At 30.8% G+C, this 20,138-nt stretch overlaps 2 protein-coding genes across 2 annotated transcripts; one reads left to right on the top strand and one right to left on the bottom strand.

The window, feature by feature from the left end:
* Positions 1-5: 5 nt before the first annotated feature.
* On the bottom strand, positions 6-3,983 carry LOC134686910 (parkin coregulated gene protein homolog). The gene is made up of 5 exons (XM_063546748.1): positions 3,679-3,983; positions 2,523-2,672; positions 2,038-2,209; positions 1,185-1,334; positions 6-545 (listed from the first exon to the last, which is right to left on the bottom strand). The coding sequence occupies exons 1-5, from the start codon at positions 3,802-3,804 to the stop codon at positions 385-387; spliced, it is 759 nt and encodes a 252-aa protein (XP_063402818.1). The 5' UTR covers positions 3,805-3,983; the 3' UTR covers positions 6-384.
* A 26-nt stretch (positions 3,984-4,009) lies between these two features.
* Positions 4,010-18,294, top strand: LOC134686909 (small ribosomal subunit protein uS15m-like). The gene is made up of 7 exons (XM_063546747.1): positions 4,010-4,227; positions 7,155-7,223; positions 8,500-8,578; positions 12,557-12,605; positions 14,900-14,984; positions 16,019-16,077; positions 17,816-18,294. Exons 1-7 carry the CDS (start codon positions 4,056-4,058, stop codon positions 18,272-18,274), a joined length of 972 nt encoding a protein of 323 aa, XP_063402817.1. The 5' UTR covers positions 4,010-4,055; the 3' UTR covers positions 18,275-18,294.
* Positions 18,295-20,138: the final 1,844 nt, after the last annotated feature.

The following is a 20,138-nucleotide window of genomic DNA, read 5'->3' as shown; positions in this document are numbered from 1 at the left end:
CAGAATTGTAACAGATAAATAATTTATTTATAAGACATCAATGTCTGTATATACATAAAAAAAGTTTAAACATAATATCACAATCAGCTTTATTGGTACAAGACATCCACTAAATGATTGGACATAAAAGGTCACATGACATCAATGATACTGTATTAAACAGCTAAGGAGAAGATGTGTAAACTATACAGAAACAGGACTTTGGCTGAGTGATATCTGTTCAAAACTGGGTAAGTTTCATGGTGTTACATTGTAAGTCCATTGAATATCCTTTCTAAGTCACAATTTTTCCCCAGGAAACTGATTCTGGTTAAAAGAACACTTCTGAAATGTACAAATCCTGATCGTTTATAAATTCCCCCCATTGTTTTTATACATGATTGTCTAATTCAACATACAGCTTTCATATGTGGGAACCATGTATTTGATATTAATAAATGCATCTTCACCACCGTGTCTCTCGAAAGCTTCTAATGTTTCCTGTATTAAATCTCCAATGTTTTCTCTTTTCTGTTGACTGTAGTCAATGCCATCTCCTGAGTTAACTGAAAATTTTAAAACAAAAATGATTAATAATTATCACATTAACATTTAAACAATTAATACCAATAGTTTGATTGTTTTGGTCCATAATAAATCTAGTATATCTTGAAGTATATATTACATATTGCAACTTTAATATTTATTTATTTAAGTTTTGGTATCTGAATATTATTTTGAGGTCATTTTCTTCTTTTTTTGTCATAATGTAGTCTTGTGGTTCTTTTATTATCCAACGATGGTGCAATCTAAATTAATCTTTAAACACTTAAATTGAAATTTTCAAAGTCCATTGCAAGCTAATTTTCTAACAATAGTTCAAATTACTCTAAAAACTACATGTATTGACACTCTCCTAGCAACTTTTACAAGTTTGAAATTAAAATAACTATTCAATAAATTGCAAGCCTGATTCAAGTTCATCATAAAAATTTAAAGGAAAGAATTATATAGTTTCTTATATTGTGTCAGTTTTATTTTAATGTTTATATAACCAGATTAAATGTTATTTTTAATCTGAATGATTCAGTGTTTTTTTTTAACTTCTGGTCACCATTTCTGGTTAGTCACTTTTAAAACACCAAAAAAACAAGAGCAATTTAAAAATATCAGAATCTGGATAATTCTGTTAAAAATTTACTTACGGTTATAATTTTTAAAGATATTCAAAATAGGCAGGATTTGTCTGTAATAAGGCACTAATGCTTCTCCCACCATGTCTGCTGATATTACCAAGTGTTGTAATACTTTCAGTGTGGTGCACATCACTTGGATATTTCTCATGTTCAAAGCATCTGAAAAAGAACAAAACAATAATCCATTTAAAACAAAACTCAAAATGATCATGACATTAAAAACTTCTGTATTCTGAATTATTGAATATGTTGGATTTTATAGTAATTACCAAAGAAATAATACCTAATATCTTAAAATTCTAAACATGCTCTTACTTTTAAAGTTACTCTAAAATTAAATAACTAGTATATATACATTGCACGTGTATTCTTATATTATTTAGTCAAGATGACATTTTCTCGTGTGCAACACTGAATAAGGTGATTGACAGTATAAGAGACCTGATTTCGAGTATTGCCTCTGCAATGATCAGGATAAATCAATATGACATTGTCTCGTGCAACACTGAATAAGGTGATTGACAGTATAAGAGACCTGATTTGAGTGTTGCCTCTGCAATGATCAGGATATGACTGTCTCTCTATATCATGAAGCTTATATACACAGTTCAATTAAGTATTGTAATATTCTCATTTTTGATTGTCTGGGAAATTCTGAGGTTTGACAAGATTTTTTTTAATGTCCTAGCTTCCTTACACCTAACTGCAACTTTTCTTTTTTTGTCTTCACTAATTTATCTCAGTTTCTTTTTATGAATAACTTTTTTTCTTATGCTATTTACAATAATTCTTAAAAATATAAGAATGAAGGAAAATTTTAAAAATCAATGTTGATTGTATTAGTTGTCTATAATAAACTTACTTTTAATTGGAATGATTAACTGAGGTATGACAGGGAGAATTTTAGAACCTCCATGCTCCAGCATATCATGTACCCCTTGTCTGGCAAAGAATTCATATGGATGTGTTGTTTCACACAGACCATCAAAGAATAATGGCAGGTAATGGTGATAATCTAACTTTTCAATCTCAACCTGTAAACATAAAATGTCAATGAATTTATCGCAATTGCCACATTTCAAAAACTATAAATATAAAAAAAAAATATGGTAAATAATTAATTAAATATAAATGGGAACAGACTACTGTGAATTCCATTACTATACTTGATTGCCTCACATTACTATTGAGTATTGGATGATATTTGAGGCATGGACTCATCTTTTCATGTACAATTGAACAGTGCTTTATTGTAGCCAACTAAAAAATTCAGCAAACGACTTCTAGTCTTTTTAACTGATAAATTTCTCTTCAGGTAAAAATCTTATATTCATTATATTGTCTTACCTTCCATGCAATTTTGTTTCCTTTTGTGTCGTGTTCCAAGGCTATTGGAAAGTCACCTCTTTCATAAAACTTTCTGAAAGCCGTTGGACCTGCAGGTCTTGGTTTGAATGCTCCTGCTGCTTGTGGTTTACCTACTTGCTCTAGGGATGGCTGCAAAAATTTAAATCATTTTAGTAACAATATACATGTAAGGAAAACTAATTATATCTATTTCTGATCAGAAAGGTAAGAATGAGATAATAATCATATATACATTATACATATATACAAACAATAATCTTATAGTCCAATAGTATAAATTTAACAGCTTTCTTTTTCTATCAGGTTTATTTATTGTAAGGGCTAGGTAAGGTGTTTTTTCTAGCTTATGTGAGAACAATACCAGGTGTAGCAACTGTCTAAAACCATGAATATTTTGAAAATATATTGAATTCTTGACTAAACATTAAAAAAAATCTGTTTTTCTTGTTGTAAATTATCAGCTTGGTACATTGTATTTCGCTAGTAAACCAGGAATTTAGACAGAGTTACACTCCTCTTGTCTCTGAATTTTTATCCATATTCCTTCCATTATAATTTAGCAAATGAAGGTACATTGTATGTAACATAGATGTGTATGAGAAAAAAAATCAAAAACAAGTGCATGTACCCTTAGTTATTAAGCACTGTGAATAATCATGAATAATTTTCATATAATTAAAAAAATACAATAGACTGTAGTTTATTATGTTAACTTAAAATCTGAACATTGGAATGATAAGCCAAGGCTTTGATTCTTTTAATATTGATTTTGTAAGTCTATTGGCTCATCTGAAAGTGAAAAGGAGATTTTTACCGATAACTTAGAAGTTAGAATCACGAGTTTATGACAAAAAGGCCATTAAATATTATTAAGTTTCATTTTATGAACCTTTGTTGTTTAGGGGGAATGTTATGATTTTATGATTAAAGTAATGTTTGTGTAATGACAGCATTATGAAAATCAAATCAAGAAATCATGTGAAAATAATCAGTCATTACAACTACAAGTTCCCCTTTTTACTTTTTAGTGACCAAACATATTCTGTATAATTTCATGATGAGGAGTTTAATTGACTGTTAAGTATATCTTCTCCTCAAATACCTAGTCATAAAACTATTAAAAAGAATGGTTTACCTTTGCGTTCTTCATATATGCCATTGTTGTGAAGGCATTTTTTCCTTTTACTTCTGTTGGAGGTGTCTTCTTTCCATATCCAAATGATTTCTTGCTGTTGTCTGGTCTTGTTTCAAAAAGCGACATTTTTGTTTTTTACTTTTTTTTCAGCCTAACGGCAAATTGATTACAATTTAACAAATCTATGCAGCTTTCCAAATGAAAACAAACAGGTGACAATAAAATGGAGGCTTATACAATCTGGTAGTCAGGCAACTGTCAGATACTGACCCGGATGATTGGCTTTGTCGTACTAGTTTCCATGGGGAATGAAATATGTTTCCGCTTCCGATCATGTCCGCGCAAGTTTAAAAACTAAACTTCCGGTGTCAGAAAACATGCAGAGAACACTCACATTTTCCACTTTATGCAAACATTTCAATAGATTTTCAAGCAATTCAACCGCAACATTATCCACTCTTTCCCGTACAAACAGCATATTCATTCTAGACAAAAACCATATTGAAAAAGACATTAAAGTTGCTCCAAATTGTCTACTGAAAAAAAATGGTATTTTAAAATACAAATGTCTATTTTTTACCCTGTAGTGTATATTTAGAAGCAAGGGCATATTTGATATACGTCCATGCTTTAAGGATACATTAGTACATATAATTATGATTTTTTTTAATGCATAAGGTAAGGTATGTTGACCCTTCGTCCTAACAGTCTATTGGACCTATCTTCAAGAAAAATAATATTGTAAACATCATCATGAATACATTTATGCATGTGTTAGTTAATTAAATCAAAAGATAATGTGTTACATTTCCTAAGGTTGGAGAGGCAGAGGACATTTGAGCGAGAAAAAAAACAACGTTTGAGCGTCAAAGTATAACCCATTTGAGCGCCAGAATTTAACCCATTTTAGGGAAAATTAAAATTGTCTATGAACATTTGAAATATTTTTTAACCCTTTTTAGTAAATACATAATATATAATAAATTAAAAAAATGTTTGATAGACTTGAGGCAGCACAATATAAATCATGTTTATTAAATTACAGCACTAATTAGACTCAAGACAGCACAACTTAAAACAATATGAAACTTTTCAATTAAAGACCGCACTAAAAGTCGAAAAGGTTAAATCAAATGTTAAAATTCTTTTTTAGCCTGGAATTTATAACCTAGAAAACATACATAATGGGTTTTTGATATACCCCCTGTACCATACTGTACATCATGTTCATAGAATTGCATTAGGAACTGCTCTTTCTCTTTATCTTTTCGCGATTGTGGTGCACATTCCTCTATACTTTGTATCTTTATATATATGTTGTTGTTTGTTAATTTATAATAGTATCGAGGAAAACATAAATTGCTGGGTGATAAAGTAAGGTGAGCAATATTCAACCACAGAAATTTTCTCTAAGATGGTCTATCGAAAATACATCAGATTAATCCCGCACTTAAATGGGCTCTAATGTTGGTAGTATTTTAATGTAATGATGAGAGTGCAACCCAACAACTTAACTTATTGACCTTCAGGGTCCAACACTAAAAAAAAACTCTTCTCTTAATATTTTTTTTTTTTTTATGAAAGAATATCCAGCTTTATTTTAAGTGCAGTATGTGTTGATAATTTTCAGAACAATTCAATTTTGTCAAATAATCATTTGATATATTTTGATGGAAAGAATTAAAACTGTTAGCTATATATATATAGACTAAGGTAATTTAAATGACTTTGATATTCATTTAAGTTTGTAAATTTTACAGAAAGATTTGTCAGCTCCTTTGTTTATCAGTTTGTTAAGTTTAAATGTAATTTGTCAAAGTATTGAAAAATAAACACTTGCTAGTTTAATTAGCACCAATAATCAATTAGTCAGCTCCTTGTTAAAATTTTAAAGTAATTTGTCAAACTTATGAAAAATAAACACTTGCTAGTTTAATTAGCACCAATAATCAACACATCTATATACTGACTTATTGTTTACCTAACAGTTTCTTAATAATGTTAATTGCTCAGTTTGATTGATTGACTGATTGATGTCTGTCAGCTTAAGGAGGATTCATGACAATTTAAGTTTATGACAACTGTACTCTTAAAACATTTTTGTTAGCTCATTTGTAAAGTTCTTTAGTCATTTACATTGTGCATGTTTAACATTAGTGCTAATCTAAATTTGTCCACAGACCATACTGATTATCCTGAAATTGTGTGACCTATTGTATTTTATTTTACAATTGAAAGTTTTGATATTCCATACTAAAAAGTGTACTTGACAAGTTGACATGTTTAGAAAAGGGGTAAACACCACAATATTTCAATAAAACTGCAATACCTTGTGAATAAATCAATCTATATGATGTCTTGTATGTTTGCAATCAAATCTGAAAATTTACACATGTATTTCAATTATAAATGCATTTTTAATTAGCATAATACATGTAGTAAACATTAACAAACATGTAACATATTTCCCCTCTATATATACATGTACATGCATCCATATGTATAAATAAATACATGACATTGCAGTACAAATGTCAAAACATATTGCAAAGCAATAGACAAATCAGTTGGATATCGCACACTAAAAAATTCTGGGGAGAACACTGACTGTCTTATATAGATTTTTTTTTGCATAATTGATCACAATATGCATTCTGTTTTTCCTGAAACACCATTTGCTTTGCAATATCTATAGAAACAAGGGAGTTTGCCTCTGTATCTCAATCATGTCTTTAGTCGGTTTCTTTAAAAATGATTGATGTTAAATGATTGCAATATTAAATTGTTAATATATTTGATGTATTTATTCAGCTCAGTTTTAAGTGCTGCAATAAACAAACAATATGCATACTTTCTTTCTTATTACTTTTTAAAGTAATGAATCAACTAATTTTGGAAGGTCACATATGCATGCATTTAAAATTACATAGGATCAAAATCCAGTTATTATGCCCCATATACTAATGGTTGTTATGTTATCAGGTCAGTGCATTCGTTCTTCCCTTTGTTAGTCTGTCTGCCTGTCCTGCTTCAGATTTTAAGTTATTGGTCGAGGTAATATTTGATTAAGTTGAAGTCCAATCAATTTGAAACTTAGTACACATATTTCTTTATGATCTTTCTAATTTTAATGCCAACTTAGAGTTTTAACCCCAATTTCACTGTCCCCTGAACATAGAAATTAAAAGTGTGAGGGCAGCTGTGCACAATTCTCAATATATTTATTCTATGGACACATTCTTGTTTATTTTTTAAGTCTATTTTGGATGCATTTTTTTTCCTGAAAAATTCTGCTGTAAGATTGTATTTACATATATTTTGTAGTTCTTATTATTTCCAATATATAAGGAGCTGTTAACCACAAATACCTACATGTATGTAGGTAAAACCTGTTTGAATTCTCATTGATTGTTGAAATACACTTTAATATTAAATTATTACATCATAATATCAACTAATGAAAATATTGTTTTTAGGTGGACAAATTAAATCTCAAGTTAGATGTTATGCAAGGAAGAGGGAGATATTTAATTTTGACTTTTCAGGTAACTATGATATGTTATTACATAAGTAACAGTTAATTGAAAACGTCACCATATACACAGACAATTTAAAACTATATTGCACTATAAACACAGTCAATTAAAACTATATCCCCACTTATATACACAGTTAATTGAAAACGTCACCATATACACAGACAATTTAAAACTATATCGTCACCATATACTCAGACAATTTACAACCTTATCAATACCATTAACACAGTCAATTAAAACTATATCCCCACATGCACTTATATACACAGTTAATTTCAAACTATACCCTCACCATATAAAGAAATGATGGACATTTTATTTATTCATAGTCAAAAATTGCTTTTGAGAGTTAACTCAGTGGTTTTAGAGTCTTCTGCAATTCACAATGTTATGAAATTTTAGGTAACCCATAATTGTAGCCATTTGTTTGCATTGCACTTACATGGATCAGACAAAGTACCATTCTACTTCCTGTTCTGATATCATTGCACTTACATGGATCAGACAAAGTACCATTCTACTTCCTGTTCTGATATCATTGCACTTACATGGATCAGACAAAGTACCATTCTACTTCCTGTTCTGATATCATTGCACTTACATGGATCAGACAAAGTACCATTCTACTTCCTGTTCTGATATCATTGCACTTACATGGATCAGACAACGTAACATTCTACTTCCTGTTCTTATATTTTAATTTGTGCAATGTTCCCTTATTTATCAAAGTTCTGTTTTCAAATTTTGAGGAGCTGCACCTGACATAGCAACAAAACAATAGGATCCCCAAAACATGGAAAACGTCAATTATACAGGAATTACAAGAGAACAGTGGGCCTAAGTGTCAGATCCTTGGGCAGTGTTGACACATGATCTTATTTCAATCAGATTACTCTTAGACCAACAGAAGTAAAATGTTTGAGTTTTCTTGACACTTTTGGCTTGAAATAATCGCATGATGTCCATGATCTATCCTAAGCCTTTACTGTGTGTTATTGTACACTTTTGTTATGTGTTTTTTTTCTCTATACTGTAAAGTCAGAAATATTGCGATGTTTTTGTTATTGGGAAAAATGTGACAGGGTTATAGTAGCAATAATTTAAACTCACATTTTGAAATTTTTAGGTGAAATCAGTAGGATTTTTTCAATATTGAAAAAATCAAAATCTTATTTATTGTCTAAAATGAAAAAATCACCATAATAAATGCACACAATAATTTCTGAATTAACAGTATCTTATTATATTGTTAATTAAAATTTATAATTCTCTTCTAATATAGGTGATTTGGTAAAGGAAACAGATAAGGTTAACAAAGAGGAATTATTTTTCCCATTCAAAGAAATTGGAGGTCTAGAAGAGTAAGTTATATGTAGATCGATAAGACCATCTTTGTTGGTTCTGATCTGAAAACAGTCAAGAGAAAAGGTATCAGATAAAATCTGTATGCCCAAAAATTAAAGATAGACAAAGCCCATTACATGTGCATTTTACTAGTATACTTCATCAAATGACTTTTATGTATCTTCCATATTTAGTAATCTTTGTTTTAGAAACACCAGGGTTTAAAGGGGAAGTAACTCATAATTTGGTGCAATCATTATGTGGTTAGTAGTAATTTTAGAATTTTTCTATAAAAATATCCAAATTAAGCATTTATATGATTCTTATGCTCCAGCCTCTATGCTAAGAGAGCATTAAGTGTTACCCTTATACATCTGTCTTTAAATTAGTTTCCATTCTAGTTTGCCTCAACCAAATGTTTTGAAACTTTGATACCATAAAACAGAGATCCAGTTCAATTTTGGTTGATGTCACTTTTACAGTCCTTTAGACTGTTCTCCCTTTATAAAGTTATGTGCAAGCTAAGGCATTCAATTATTTATCCACAAGAATCAGCCATTAGTATGTTACATGATATATCCAGTAAAATATATGAAAAGCTACAATAAGTTTCCATGGGAGATAATCTAAAATCATTGATTTCCCCCATTTTTTGGATAAATTGATCTTATCTCCCTTTAAAACTTAATGAGAACATAGAACTAAGATTTATTCCATCTTTATTAATTTTTGTCGAGCCTGCAACTTTTGTTGCAGAAAGCTCAACATAGGGATAGTGATCCGGCAGGCGGCGCTGTAAGCTAACTTTTTAAAAGCTTTATATTTTAGAATGTGGAAGACCTGGATGCTTCATACTTTGTAGTATATAGATGCTTCATGTTACGAAGTTTCCGTCAGTCAAATGTCCTTGACCTCATTTTCATGGTTCAGTGACCACTTGAAAAAAAAGTTCAGATTTTTTGTAATGTTGAATTCTCTCTTATTATAAGTAATAGGATAATTATATTTGGTATGTGTGTACCTTGCAAGGTCCTCATGCCCGTCAGACAGTTTTCACTTGACCTCGACCTCATTTCATGGATCAGTGAACAAGGTTAAGTTTTGGTTGTCAAGTCCATATCTCAGATACTATAAGCAATAGGGTTAGTATATTCTGTGTATGGAAGGACTGTAATGTGTATATGTCCAACTGGCAGGTGTCATCTGACCTTGACCTCATTTTCATGGTTCAGTGGTTATAGTTAAGTTTTTGTGTTTTTGTCTGTTTTTCTTATACTTTATGCAATAGATCTACTATATTTGTTGTATGGAATGATTGTAAGGTATAGATGTCTAGCAGTAGCGGCCAGATGTCATCTGACCTTGACCTCATTTTCATGGTTGAGTGGTCAAAGTTTAAGTTTTTGAGTTTTGGTCTTTTTATCTAATACTATATGCCATAGGTCAACTATATTTGGTGTATGGAAATATTTTATGATTTATATGTCAGTCACGCAGGTTTTATTTGACCTTGACCTTATTTTCACGGTTCATGGCTCAGTGTTAAATTTTTGTGTTTTGGTCTATTTTTCTTAAACTATAAGTAATAGGTCAACTATATTTGTTGTATGGAAGCATTGTTAGCTGTACACAGGGGTCGAATTTAAGCTTTTTTGTGTACTGGCCAGCCGGACCAGTGGACTGAAAACTCTACTGGTCTGGCTCCAAATCTACTGGTCCAGCAAAAATGACATTAATTTGACAAACACTAATATAAATGACAGATGTTTAATTTTATTTTGATGCTTTCGTTTACATAAGTTACAGTAACAAAGGAAAAGTCTTTATTCTGATTTTGATTTTAAAAGGCTTTGGTAATCTCAATGATTTTCTTTATCAAAATCGGGGTCAAGGACGGAAAGAGTATCAAAATTGTCTTCCACGTCATCGCAATCCTCACAACGACCATAGGGTGCCTGACTAGGTTGTCTGGAGCGCTGTCCAGAAATATTCCACATTTCAATCCAATCTGAAATTTGACGATCCAGTTACGAAAATACATTTCCTATCTAGGTCTGTCACTGCAAATTTTTCACATATTGTACAGTTCATTAAATTTCGATCTACTATATAATGAAACCATTCACGATCTTTTTCCCTTGATTTTTGGTATTTGCGTTTCCTTTTGTCACTTTCGAATACTTTATTTCGATCTTCCTTTTGATTTTCAGTTATCTTAATTTTTTTATCTGGCGGTTTAACTCCTTCCAAAAATTTCCACATTTTATATTGTTGTGAAGGACGCTCACCCGAGATATTAATTAACTTGATCAATTGTAATACCTCCCAGTACTGTGTAATTGATTTCGCATGTAAATTATTTTGTAAACAAACGGAGATTGGGATGTAATCAGTGATTTTTATCGACAAATTTCTACTGGTCCGACGGACCACCAGCTGACAAAATCTACTGGTCTGACACAAATTTTACTGTCCCGGACTACCGTACTAGCGCTAATTTCGACCCCTGGCTGTACATGTCTGCCTGGCATGGTTCATCTGACCTTGACCTCATTTTCATGGTTCATTGATCTTTGTTTAGTTATCTTGGTTAATGTTAAGTTCATGTGATAGTTTTTAATAAAGCTTTATACATTTGTACTTAGGACTACTAACATAATATCAATGATAAGAAAAGAAGGCGAGACATTTCAGTGTGTGCACTCTTGTTGAAGAAAGCTTTGTAGCATGCATAGAAAAAAAAACATTTATCAAAGAAATTTAACTTATCTTTGGATTTTTTTTTAGATTTGAAAAATTGATACCTAGCACCTTTGACAAAATGCAGTCTTCTGGAATTAAAATCTGTATTATTGTATCACTTTGCAGTGTGATGACTTGACTGTGGTTATTTACACCAGTTGGTTAGAAAATGCATTGCAATTTTGTCAGAACTTTGAACGAACTGCAATAGGTGGAGAGTAACACTTGCATACAGGACACAGTAACAAAGATTGTTTCTTATGAGAACTACATGTAAATGTATGTCCTCTGATAGCATCCTTGAAATAGATATATGTCCTGTAGATTGGTAGAAACCATGAAAATTTTGTTGCAAAAAAATGGAAACCCTGTGCAAAACAGGTTCACAAATATTAAAAAATTAAGAATGTAAAGAATTCCATTGGTTAAAGACCTTGTACTACAGATTTAAAAAATGTTTAAGATTATTATAATAAGTAGTAACAACTACCAGGTTGTAAATGTTTATTGGTCTTATCTGACATACTAGTTATATCTACCAAGTTAATCTGACATACTAGTTATATCTACCAAGTCGATCTGACATACTAGTTATATCTACCAAATCAATCTGACATACTAGTTATATCTACCAAGTCAATCTAACATACTAGTTATATCTACCAAGTAAATCTGACATACTAGTTATATCTACCAAGTCAATCTGACATACTAGTTATATCTACCAAGTCGATCTGACATACTAGTTATATCTACCAAGTCGATCTGACATACTAGTTATATCTACCAAGTCGATCTGACATACTAGTTATATCTACCAAGTCGATCTGACATACTAGTTATATCTACCAAGTCGATCTGACATACTAGTTATATCTACCAAGTCAATCTAACATACTAGTTATATCTACCAAGTAAATCTGACATACTAGTTATATCTACCAAGTTAATCTGACATACTAGTTATATCTACCAAGTTGAGATATGTTTCAGATCAACATCAGATAAACTAGAAATAAATGTGGATTGAGAAATAAATGTATTTTCCTGGATATAAATTTATTTACATGCACCCGATATTATTTAATTGTTTGCAAATCTTTATATACAAATTAAACGTCTAGAGTCAATTATTTTTCTTAGAATATTAAAATTTGGTGGTTTCCTATAGCTAATACCAACATAATGACCAAAAATTGATAGCTGAATAATAATAAACCAACACTAATCTAAGTATTTGTTTATATTTACAGTGTAGATGATACTGTTAAAAGACTACTCAGTTTGGAGTTCTGTGACTCAGTAAGTAAAGTTACATTTGCAAATTAGTTGATTCCAAATACCTATTTTGAACAGATGTCATTTGGCAGTTCTTTGTATATCTGACATCCAAATTGATTTTCCCTTGATAAGGATTCTTTAGAACTTCAAATAAACTAGCAAATATATATATGCTTTAGAAATCTAAACTCAAACTATTGCAAAGATTATCAAAAGAATTTAAACTTGGGAGGACAAGGCTGCAAGACCAAGACATAAGCACAATAAACCTTCTTGTAAAAGTAACTGACAATAATATACACATACATGTATATCATATATTTTATTCCTATTTCAAGTTTTATCTTAAACAAGTATACATCTTGTATTAGAAAATGTGTGCAGCTTAATTTTCTTATTAGAGTGTTATTACATTGTTAAAAGTATAGCAAACTCTAAAGGATGAGGACCCTTGTTGGTTAAAAGAACCTTTTAAATATTCAATGAGCTTCAATGCCTAAAGGCAAAAGATTTCAAAAATGTTGAAACATGTCTGGTGGGTCTTATTTTGGAAACACCGGTTTGGCCATTATAACTCAAAATGAAAATGAGGAATCATGAAGAAGGGTTGCATTGTCCTGTAGTGTATTCAATTGAAGCTATTAGTAACACAAGCTCAATATTAAGAAGTTTGGAACATTTAGGCAAAAAGTATTATTGTTCAAGTGGAGGTTATGGTGGCTGTAAAATTAACACAGACATAGATCTTAACTGATTATTTTTATTTAGTTTAGATAAAAAAGGAGATGTGGTATGATTGCCAATGACACAAATATCCACTCAAATTCAGCTGAATTAAATGTAGGCAATTATAGCACCATACTGCCTTTAACACTAAGAAAACTGTATATAGTATGGTCGACTATAAAAGATACAGACATGAAAAATATGAATCAATTCAATTGAGAAAATTAAACTAACAATATCAAAGCAATTATACCCCACGCAACGAGTTGCGGAGGGTATAATGTTTTTGACGCGTCTGTCCGTCAGTCCGTCTGTCCCTCAGTCCTGTTTCTTGCCATCGCAACTCCTCTTAAACCACACAACAGAATTTCACGAAACCTTTTCAGATAATAAGGACATACTATGTAGTTGTGCATATCGACAGGAAATTGCGATTCAATTTTTTTTCTAGGAGTTACGCCCCTTTGAACTTATTTACTTTAATGTACTACCGCAACTGTTTGTCATTGCAACTCCTCTCAAACCACACAACAGAATTTCACGAACCTTTTCAGATAATAAGGACATACTATGTAGTTGTGCATATGGATGGGAAATTGTGATTCAATTTTTTTTCTAGGAGTTACGCCCCTTTGAACCTTTTTACTTTAATGTACTACTGCAAAAGTTTGTCATCGCAACTCCTCTCAAACCACACAACAGAATTTCACGAAACCTTTGCAGATAATAAGGACATACTATGTAGTTGTGCATATCGACGGGAAATTGCGATTCAATTTTTTTTCTAGGAATTACGCCCCTTTGAACTTATTTACTTCCATGTACTACTGCAACAGTTTGTCATTGCAACTTCTCTCAAACCACACTACAGAATTTCAGGAAACCTTTTCAGATAATAAGGACATACTATGTAGTTGTGCATATTGATGGGAAATTGCGATTCAATTTTTTTTCTAGGAGTTACGCCCCTTTGATCTTATTTGCTTCAATGTACTTCTGCAACAGTTTGTCATCTCAACTCCTCTGAAACCACACAACAGAATTTCATGAAATTTTGTAGATAATAAGGACATACTATTTAGATGTGCATATTGGCAGGAAATTAATTTTTCTTATACAATTTTTTTTTTCTTACACTTATTTAATTTCTCTAATGACAATGTGGGGACGTGGGGTATGTGAGCGTGCTCACTAAGGTTCTTTAATTTATATCAAAGCAATTTACGATGACAAACATGAAGCAACTACAACCACTGAACTACAGGCTCCTCACTTGGGACAGGCACATACAGAAAGTTAAATATGTTTGTGAGCCCTCAACTCTCTCCTAACCTGGGACAGTGGTGTAACAGTACAACAAAGTTACATAAGAACAAGGTTGTAGTTTATGCAACAGTTATCATGATATAATTATATTAATGAATTATTGATGCAAACGTAGTGTTTCAGCTAAAATATGAAAAATATGTAATTATTTTTATACATGTATAAAAGTTTAAATTAAATGTTTAACAGTAAATAAGGCAGGTTGTTTTGTAATCATAAAGGAACTTATATATGAATAAGATAATAATTGCTTTTTGTTACAGAAAGAACGTTCATTTCACAAAGAATACGAATGTATGAAAAAGATTGATGAGTTGTTTGGTCCTAATGCTGAACTGGAGAGGAAAAGTAAGTAAACAAAATTGGACAAAGTTCATTTTACTTTTATGATTTTGTATATTGCACCTAGTAAGGTAATCTTTAAGGTATTGGAGTGTAAAGGATATTTTGGGAATTATTTAGATTTAAAAAAAATGTTATTGATACTGCATGAGCAAATTGACTTTTTTACAACGTTTTGTAAAATCTATCAGCTGAATTTTATCATATATGAGTTATGCCAAGATGTTCTCTGGATTTTTTTTTTGCTAGGCATTAAATGTACCCTCAATTTAGTTTGCCTAAACAAAATTTTATAAAACTTATACATAATACTTAAAATCAAAACACAGATAAGTAGAACAAGTATTTTCTGAGAAAAATTAATAAAGAAGCAGAAATGGAAAATTCCAAAGAACATTGATGAGCAGAATCCATTCCATATAGTTTGATAAAAAAAAACTATTGGCCTTATTTTAAAGAGCTATTCTAGATAAATATATGAAGGATTTAGGGATTTGAAAACAATTGAATTATTTGTGGATAGGCAGTGAGCAAGTCACAAAGTTCAAATGAAGTGGTTACATCTGCAACAACAAAAAATGCAATTGTCAATCATCTGGCAATGACCATAAAAAAAGACTTCCAACCTTTGAGACAGGCATGTATAGAATGTGGCAGGGAAAAGGCATGTATAGAATGTGGCAGGGAAAAGGCATGTATACAATGTGGCAGGGAAAACAATCAATTTAAAAGCTTGATTCCTCAAATCAGTACATGAACTATTATAATTTAAAAAGTACAATTTTAAACAAAATTTAAACAAAATGAATACCATTAAGACACAAAAGTACTGGTCTTAGAGAACTCAGATACTGAAAGCTAGTTCAAAACCCAATTTCATCTAATAAATAGACCAAAGCTTCTCAAAACAAAATGATCAATCCACACAATGACATATCAAATGTGATAATAACTGAATAGCAATACTTAAAGTATTGGTTTTGTAATTATACCTTTTTACAGTTGATTAAAATCTTAACATGTTTTGATTTTCATTGCAGTTGTCAAATTTACTATTTCCATAAGAAAGATGGTACCGTATTGCCTAGAAAGAACAGGAGTAAGTTTGTAATTAATGTACTGCATGTTCCAGATTATATTCACACAAGTAAATGTGTATGATTAGATCATACATACGATAGTCTGACACATAGATGAGACCTTATATATGAAAACACTGTGCATAAATTTCAAAAAAATTAAACAAGATTCCCATGTAAATGAAGAAAAGCAGTTGAAGTAGAATATTTTCCTCATACTTTCCAGCTAACCTTGCCCAGTGTTTTCATTGACTGGGCCAAAATACATTAAACTAGGTCACAATTATCCATACAGAATCTTTTGAAAGGATTTATGTCTATTATGCCTTCTGACCTACTAACATAGCTGCTGTAACTATGAATATAACAGTGCTCAAATGATATCATTGTCTATTACTGGTATTCTGAAGTTTACCAATTATAAAAAAATTTGTAAGGCTTCCGCGGAACCCAGTGTCTCGCCTATTTTTGCTGTAAATCACAGGCTCAACAACAATGTGGAAAAAAATCAATAAAAATATTCCTCTTGTTACTATTTTATGATTGTAAGAAAATCTAAGTACATTTAAAAGTAAATTATATAAAATACAAAGTAATCTTTTTACAAACTTTACTTCTGGATACAATCTTATGATCATACATAAGCTTCTGTCCAAGTTTGGTACAAACCCAGAATAGTTTAAGAAAGTTATTAAAATTTTAAAAACTTTAACCACAGAGTGAATGTAATGGTTCCCCGCAGAAAAACTAAGTCCATTTAAAAGTAAAATATGGAAAAAATGGATTTATTTATTTACAAAATTTACTTCTGGATACTATCTTATGATCATAAACAAGCTTCTGTCCAAGTTTAGTACAAACCCAGGATAGTTTAAGAAAGTTATTAAAATTCTAAAAACTTTAACCACAGAGTGAATGTTATGTTTCCCTGCAGAAAAATCTAAGTCCATTTATAAGTAAAATTTCGGAAAAAATGAAATTTTATTTTTACAAAAAATAATTCTGGATATTATCTTATGATCATAAACAAGCTTCTGTCAAAGTTTGGTAGAAATCCAGTATATTTTAAGAAAGTTATTAAAATTTCAAAAACTTTAACCACAGAGTGAATATTTGTTGACGCCGCCGCCGACGCCGACGGAATGAAGGATCGCTTAGGCTCGACAATAAATGAAATGATTTTGAAATGGTCCTTTCAGAATATATACCAATATATCTGGTGTCCAGGCCACTGTTACTAAAACAGAAAGTTATGTACAAAAAATAAAATCAATACATGTATAACTTGAATAGAAAATAAATTGGTAAAAATGTTTTGATATTTAATCATGCTTATATAACTAGAAATTTAATTCATTTTATATTTGGAATAACAAGGGAAGAGGAATTTTCATATTAGTTCGGACACAAACAGTTGTAGCTATGTGTATGGCTCACACCACAAAATTTTGTTCCCAATGAAAAACAGAATTTTTGAAGAAGATTTGTAACATGTTAAAAAGGCAATCGATTGCAATAGAGAAATATGACTTCCTGAAATATGACTTCCTCTACTTTAAGGAGATTTAAGGAGAAATAATCACTAAAACCCGCAATTGGAGAAATTAACATGATTAAGAAGAAAAAAAGAGTATAAGAAAAAATCTGAAAAGCAAATCATGTTCCTGGCTTCGTGCAGACCTATTCAGAGCAATATGATTTACTCATTAATTGGCAAAACCATACTTGTAATTCTAATGTGCTATTGTTTACTTTCAGGATAAGAAAAATAAATCAGTACTGAATGAGAGTATTGCAAAGAGAAAGAAATTTTTAAAAGAATTAAGAGCTGAAGATTATGAACGATTTATTTGGTTGCTAAAAGAATTGAAAATAAGATATATACCAGCAAAGAAAACAGTGCGTGTTAGCAAAAGACAGAATAGAATAAATGAAAATAAGACCATTTCAGATGATATAAGGAATAAAAAAGAAGAAGAATTACGCCTAGTACTTGAACGTGAAAAGGAAGAGTACTTGATGAATAAAGAGAAGATTCTGGAAGACATAGAGAAAGAAATTGAGGAATACGGTTTAGATAAAGAAGAAATTTTGAAAAATGTTGAAAATATTCGTGTTGCCAGGGAAACACCCCCTGAACCAGTTAGAACAGGTTTTGCTAGCTTAAAAGATTGGTCATACCCAAAGGTTCCACCAAGATTTTTCAAATTAGAATAATAAAAGTTTTTTTATTGTTATTTTTTTTATGCTAATTCCTGAAATTTGATGACAAAAGCTTTATGTCCAAAATAAACATTTATCATCCTAAATATCTTTAGAATAATGTATTGCAATAAAAGAGGAATAGTACTGCATTGTCTAGGTATGTAAAAATGATTGGTAGTAGGCTAAGAAACAAATAGAATACAAAACCTGCTTAGTATTTCTATCCTGTATCGTGTTGAGTACATATAAAAAAAATAATAGACAATCAAAGATCTAATCATATTTATGGGAAACTGATGCACTGTTATATAAAACGTTCTGAATGAAATAAAGCAGTTTACCATCAAACCTCTGTAAAAGCTTCCTATACAAATTAATATTTTGAATTTTGCATTTGAATATTTAAAATTGTTCCTAGTATGTTAATTTGGAATTTTCCTGTTTTACAGAATTCTGTTTTACAAAAATAAGATGTGGTATGATTACCAATGAGACAACTCTCTACCTGGAATGAGATGAAGAAGAATTTAACTATTGGTCATTTTATGGCTAAATGACTGAATCCAAGGCCTGAATCAATTTGCTTGATTCCTTCATACAAAGAAAAATAGTTCCAATCCAAATATTCAATGTTTGGAAAATATTTGACAAAAATCTTTCAACAGGATGCTGTTATAAATCTTCTTTAATATATCTCCTGAATCCCTTTATTTTAGCAAATATATTTACCATTTGGTACAGCTGTACAAAACAGGTTAGTTGACAAAAAAGAAGTAAAAATTGTTAGACCTATTTTTGAGCTCCAGAATACAGAAAACCTCTTTTAGACCCTATCTGGAAAAAAAGCATACAACCCATGGTGTCCCCTAACAAATTTGGATGAAATGAGAAAATACAGGGAAGTCATTCAGAGATTTAGCTACATGATGTTCTCTGTTCATTTGGTTTTAGTTTTCCAAAAATATATGGTTGCTAGCCTAGCTATAGCTAGGTGTTTTGTCAAATTTATTATTTTTTTGAGAAACTCCTAGAAAAAAAACCTTATTTATAAGACCACTTTTTTGGACCCAAATAAAAAAACATTAAAGGATTTTACATTACAAAATAACATCCATTAGATGTTCTATAAATATTAATCTGTCTCACTTTATGCTCTTTTCATTAAAATTTAAAATTGTCCCTAGTATGACTAAGTTAATTTTAGAATTTTCCCAGTTTTATGAAACAACACTCTACCTGGAATGAAATGAGGAAGAATATGGATATATGACTGAATCTTGGATACCATAAGCAATAGGTTTAATATATTTGGTGTATGGAATGATTGTAAGGTATACATGTCCAACTGGTCGGTGTCATCTGACCTTGTACTCATTTTCATGGTTCAGTGGTTATAGTAAAGTTTGTGTTTTGGTCTGTTTTTATACGACGGCAATTTTTTTTGCATATTGGTATCACTTCCTCATCAGCGTTGTCTGAAGACACTTGGTTTCCGAACAATAACTTTAATATAAGTAAATAGAAATCTATGAGATTTAAACACAAGGTTTATAACCACAAAAGGAAGGTTGGATTGATTTTGGGGGTTGTGGTCCTAACAGTTTAGGAATTATCGTCTTCGCTAGCCAAGGGTTACGATCCACTCCCGCTCTCTTCACCCTTGGCGGATTGAGCCAACATTTATGATATCAATGTTGCGCCATCTATCGGAAGATAAAAATCACGCCCATTCCGAATACATTATTCTTGACCAATGGTAGCACTTGAACTCTTCAATTTGGAGGTAAAAACATGGTAGCGTCTAGATTCTACACACTTGGTAAAGCCGGAAATGAAAATATACGTCAACATTCATGCATTTGTGCATGAAACATAT

This window comes from Mytilus trossulus, chromosome 10 (genome assembly GCF_036588685.1).
Source record: "Mytilus trossulus isolate FHL-02 chromosome 10, PNRI_Mtr1.1.1.hap1, whole genome shotgun sequence".
In the NCBI taxonomy this organism is placed as follows: domain Eukaryota; kingdom Metazoa; phylum Mollusca; class Bivalvia; order Mytilida; family Mytilidae; genus Mytilus; species Mytilus trossulus.
Note: the sequence above shows the minus strand (reverse complement) of the source record. Positions and strands in the feature narration are given on the sequence as shown.

Bases quoted from the DNA above. Each gene is read 5' to 3' on its own strand.
- LOC134686909 (XM_063546747.1), top strand. From the start codon at position 4,056: ATGCAGAGAACACTCACATTTTCCACTTTATGCAAACATTTCAATAGA. The intron at 7,224-8,499 runs GTAACTATGATA...CTTCTAATATAG, and splicing joins ATTTAATTTTGACTTTTCAG to GTGATTTGGTAAAGGAAACA. The intron at 14,985-16,018 runs GTAAGTAAACAA...TTTTCATTGCAG, and splicing joins TGCTGAACTGGAGAGGAAAA to TTGTCAAATTTACTATTTCC.
- LOC134686910 (XM_063546748.1), bottom strand. From the start codon at position 3,804: ATGTCGCTTTTTGAAACAAGACCAGACAACAGCAAGAAATCATTTGGA. The intron at 2,210-2,522 runs GTAAGACAATAT...TTATGTTTACAG, and splicing joins GAAACAAAATTGCATGGAAG to GTTGAGATTGAAAAGTTAGA. The intron at 546-1,184 runs GTAAGTAAATTT...TAAAATTTTCAG, and splicing joins TATCTTTAAAAATTATAACC to TTAACTCAGGAGATGGCATT.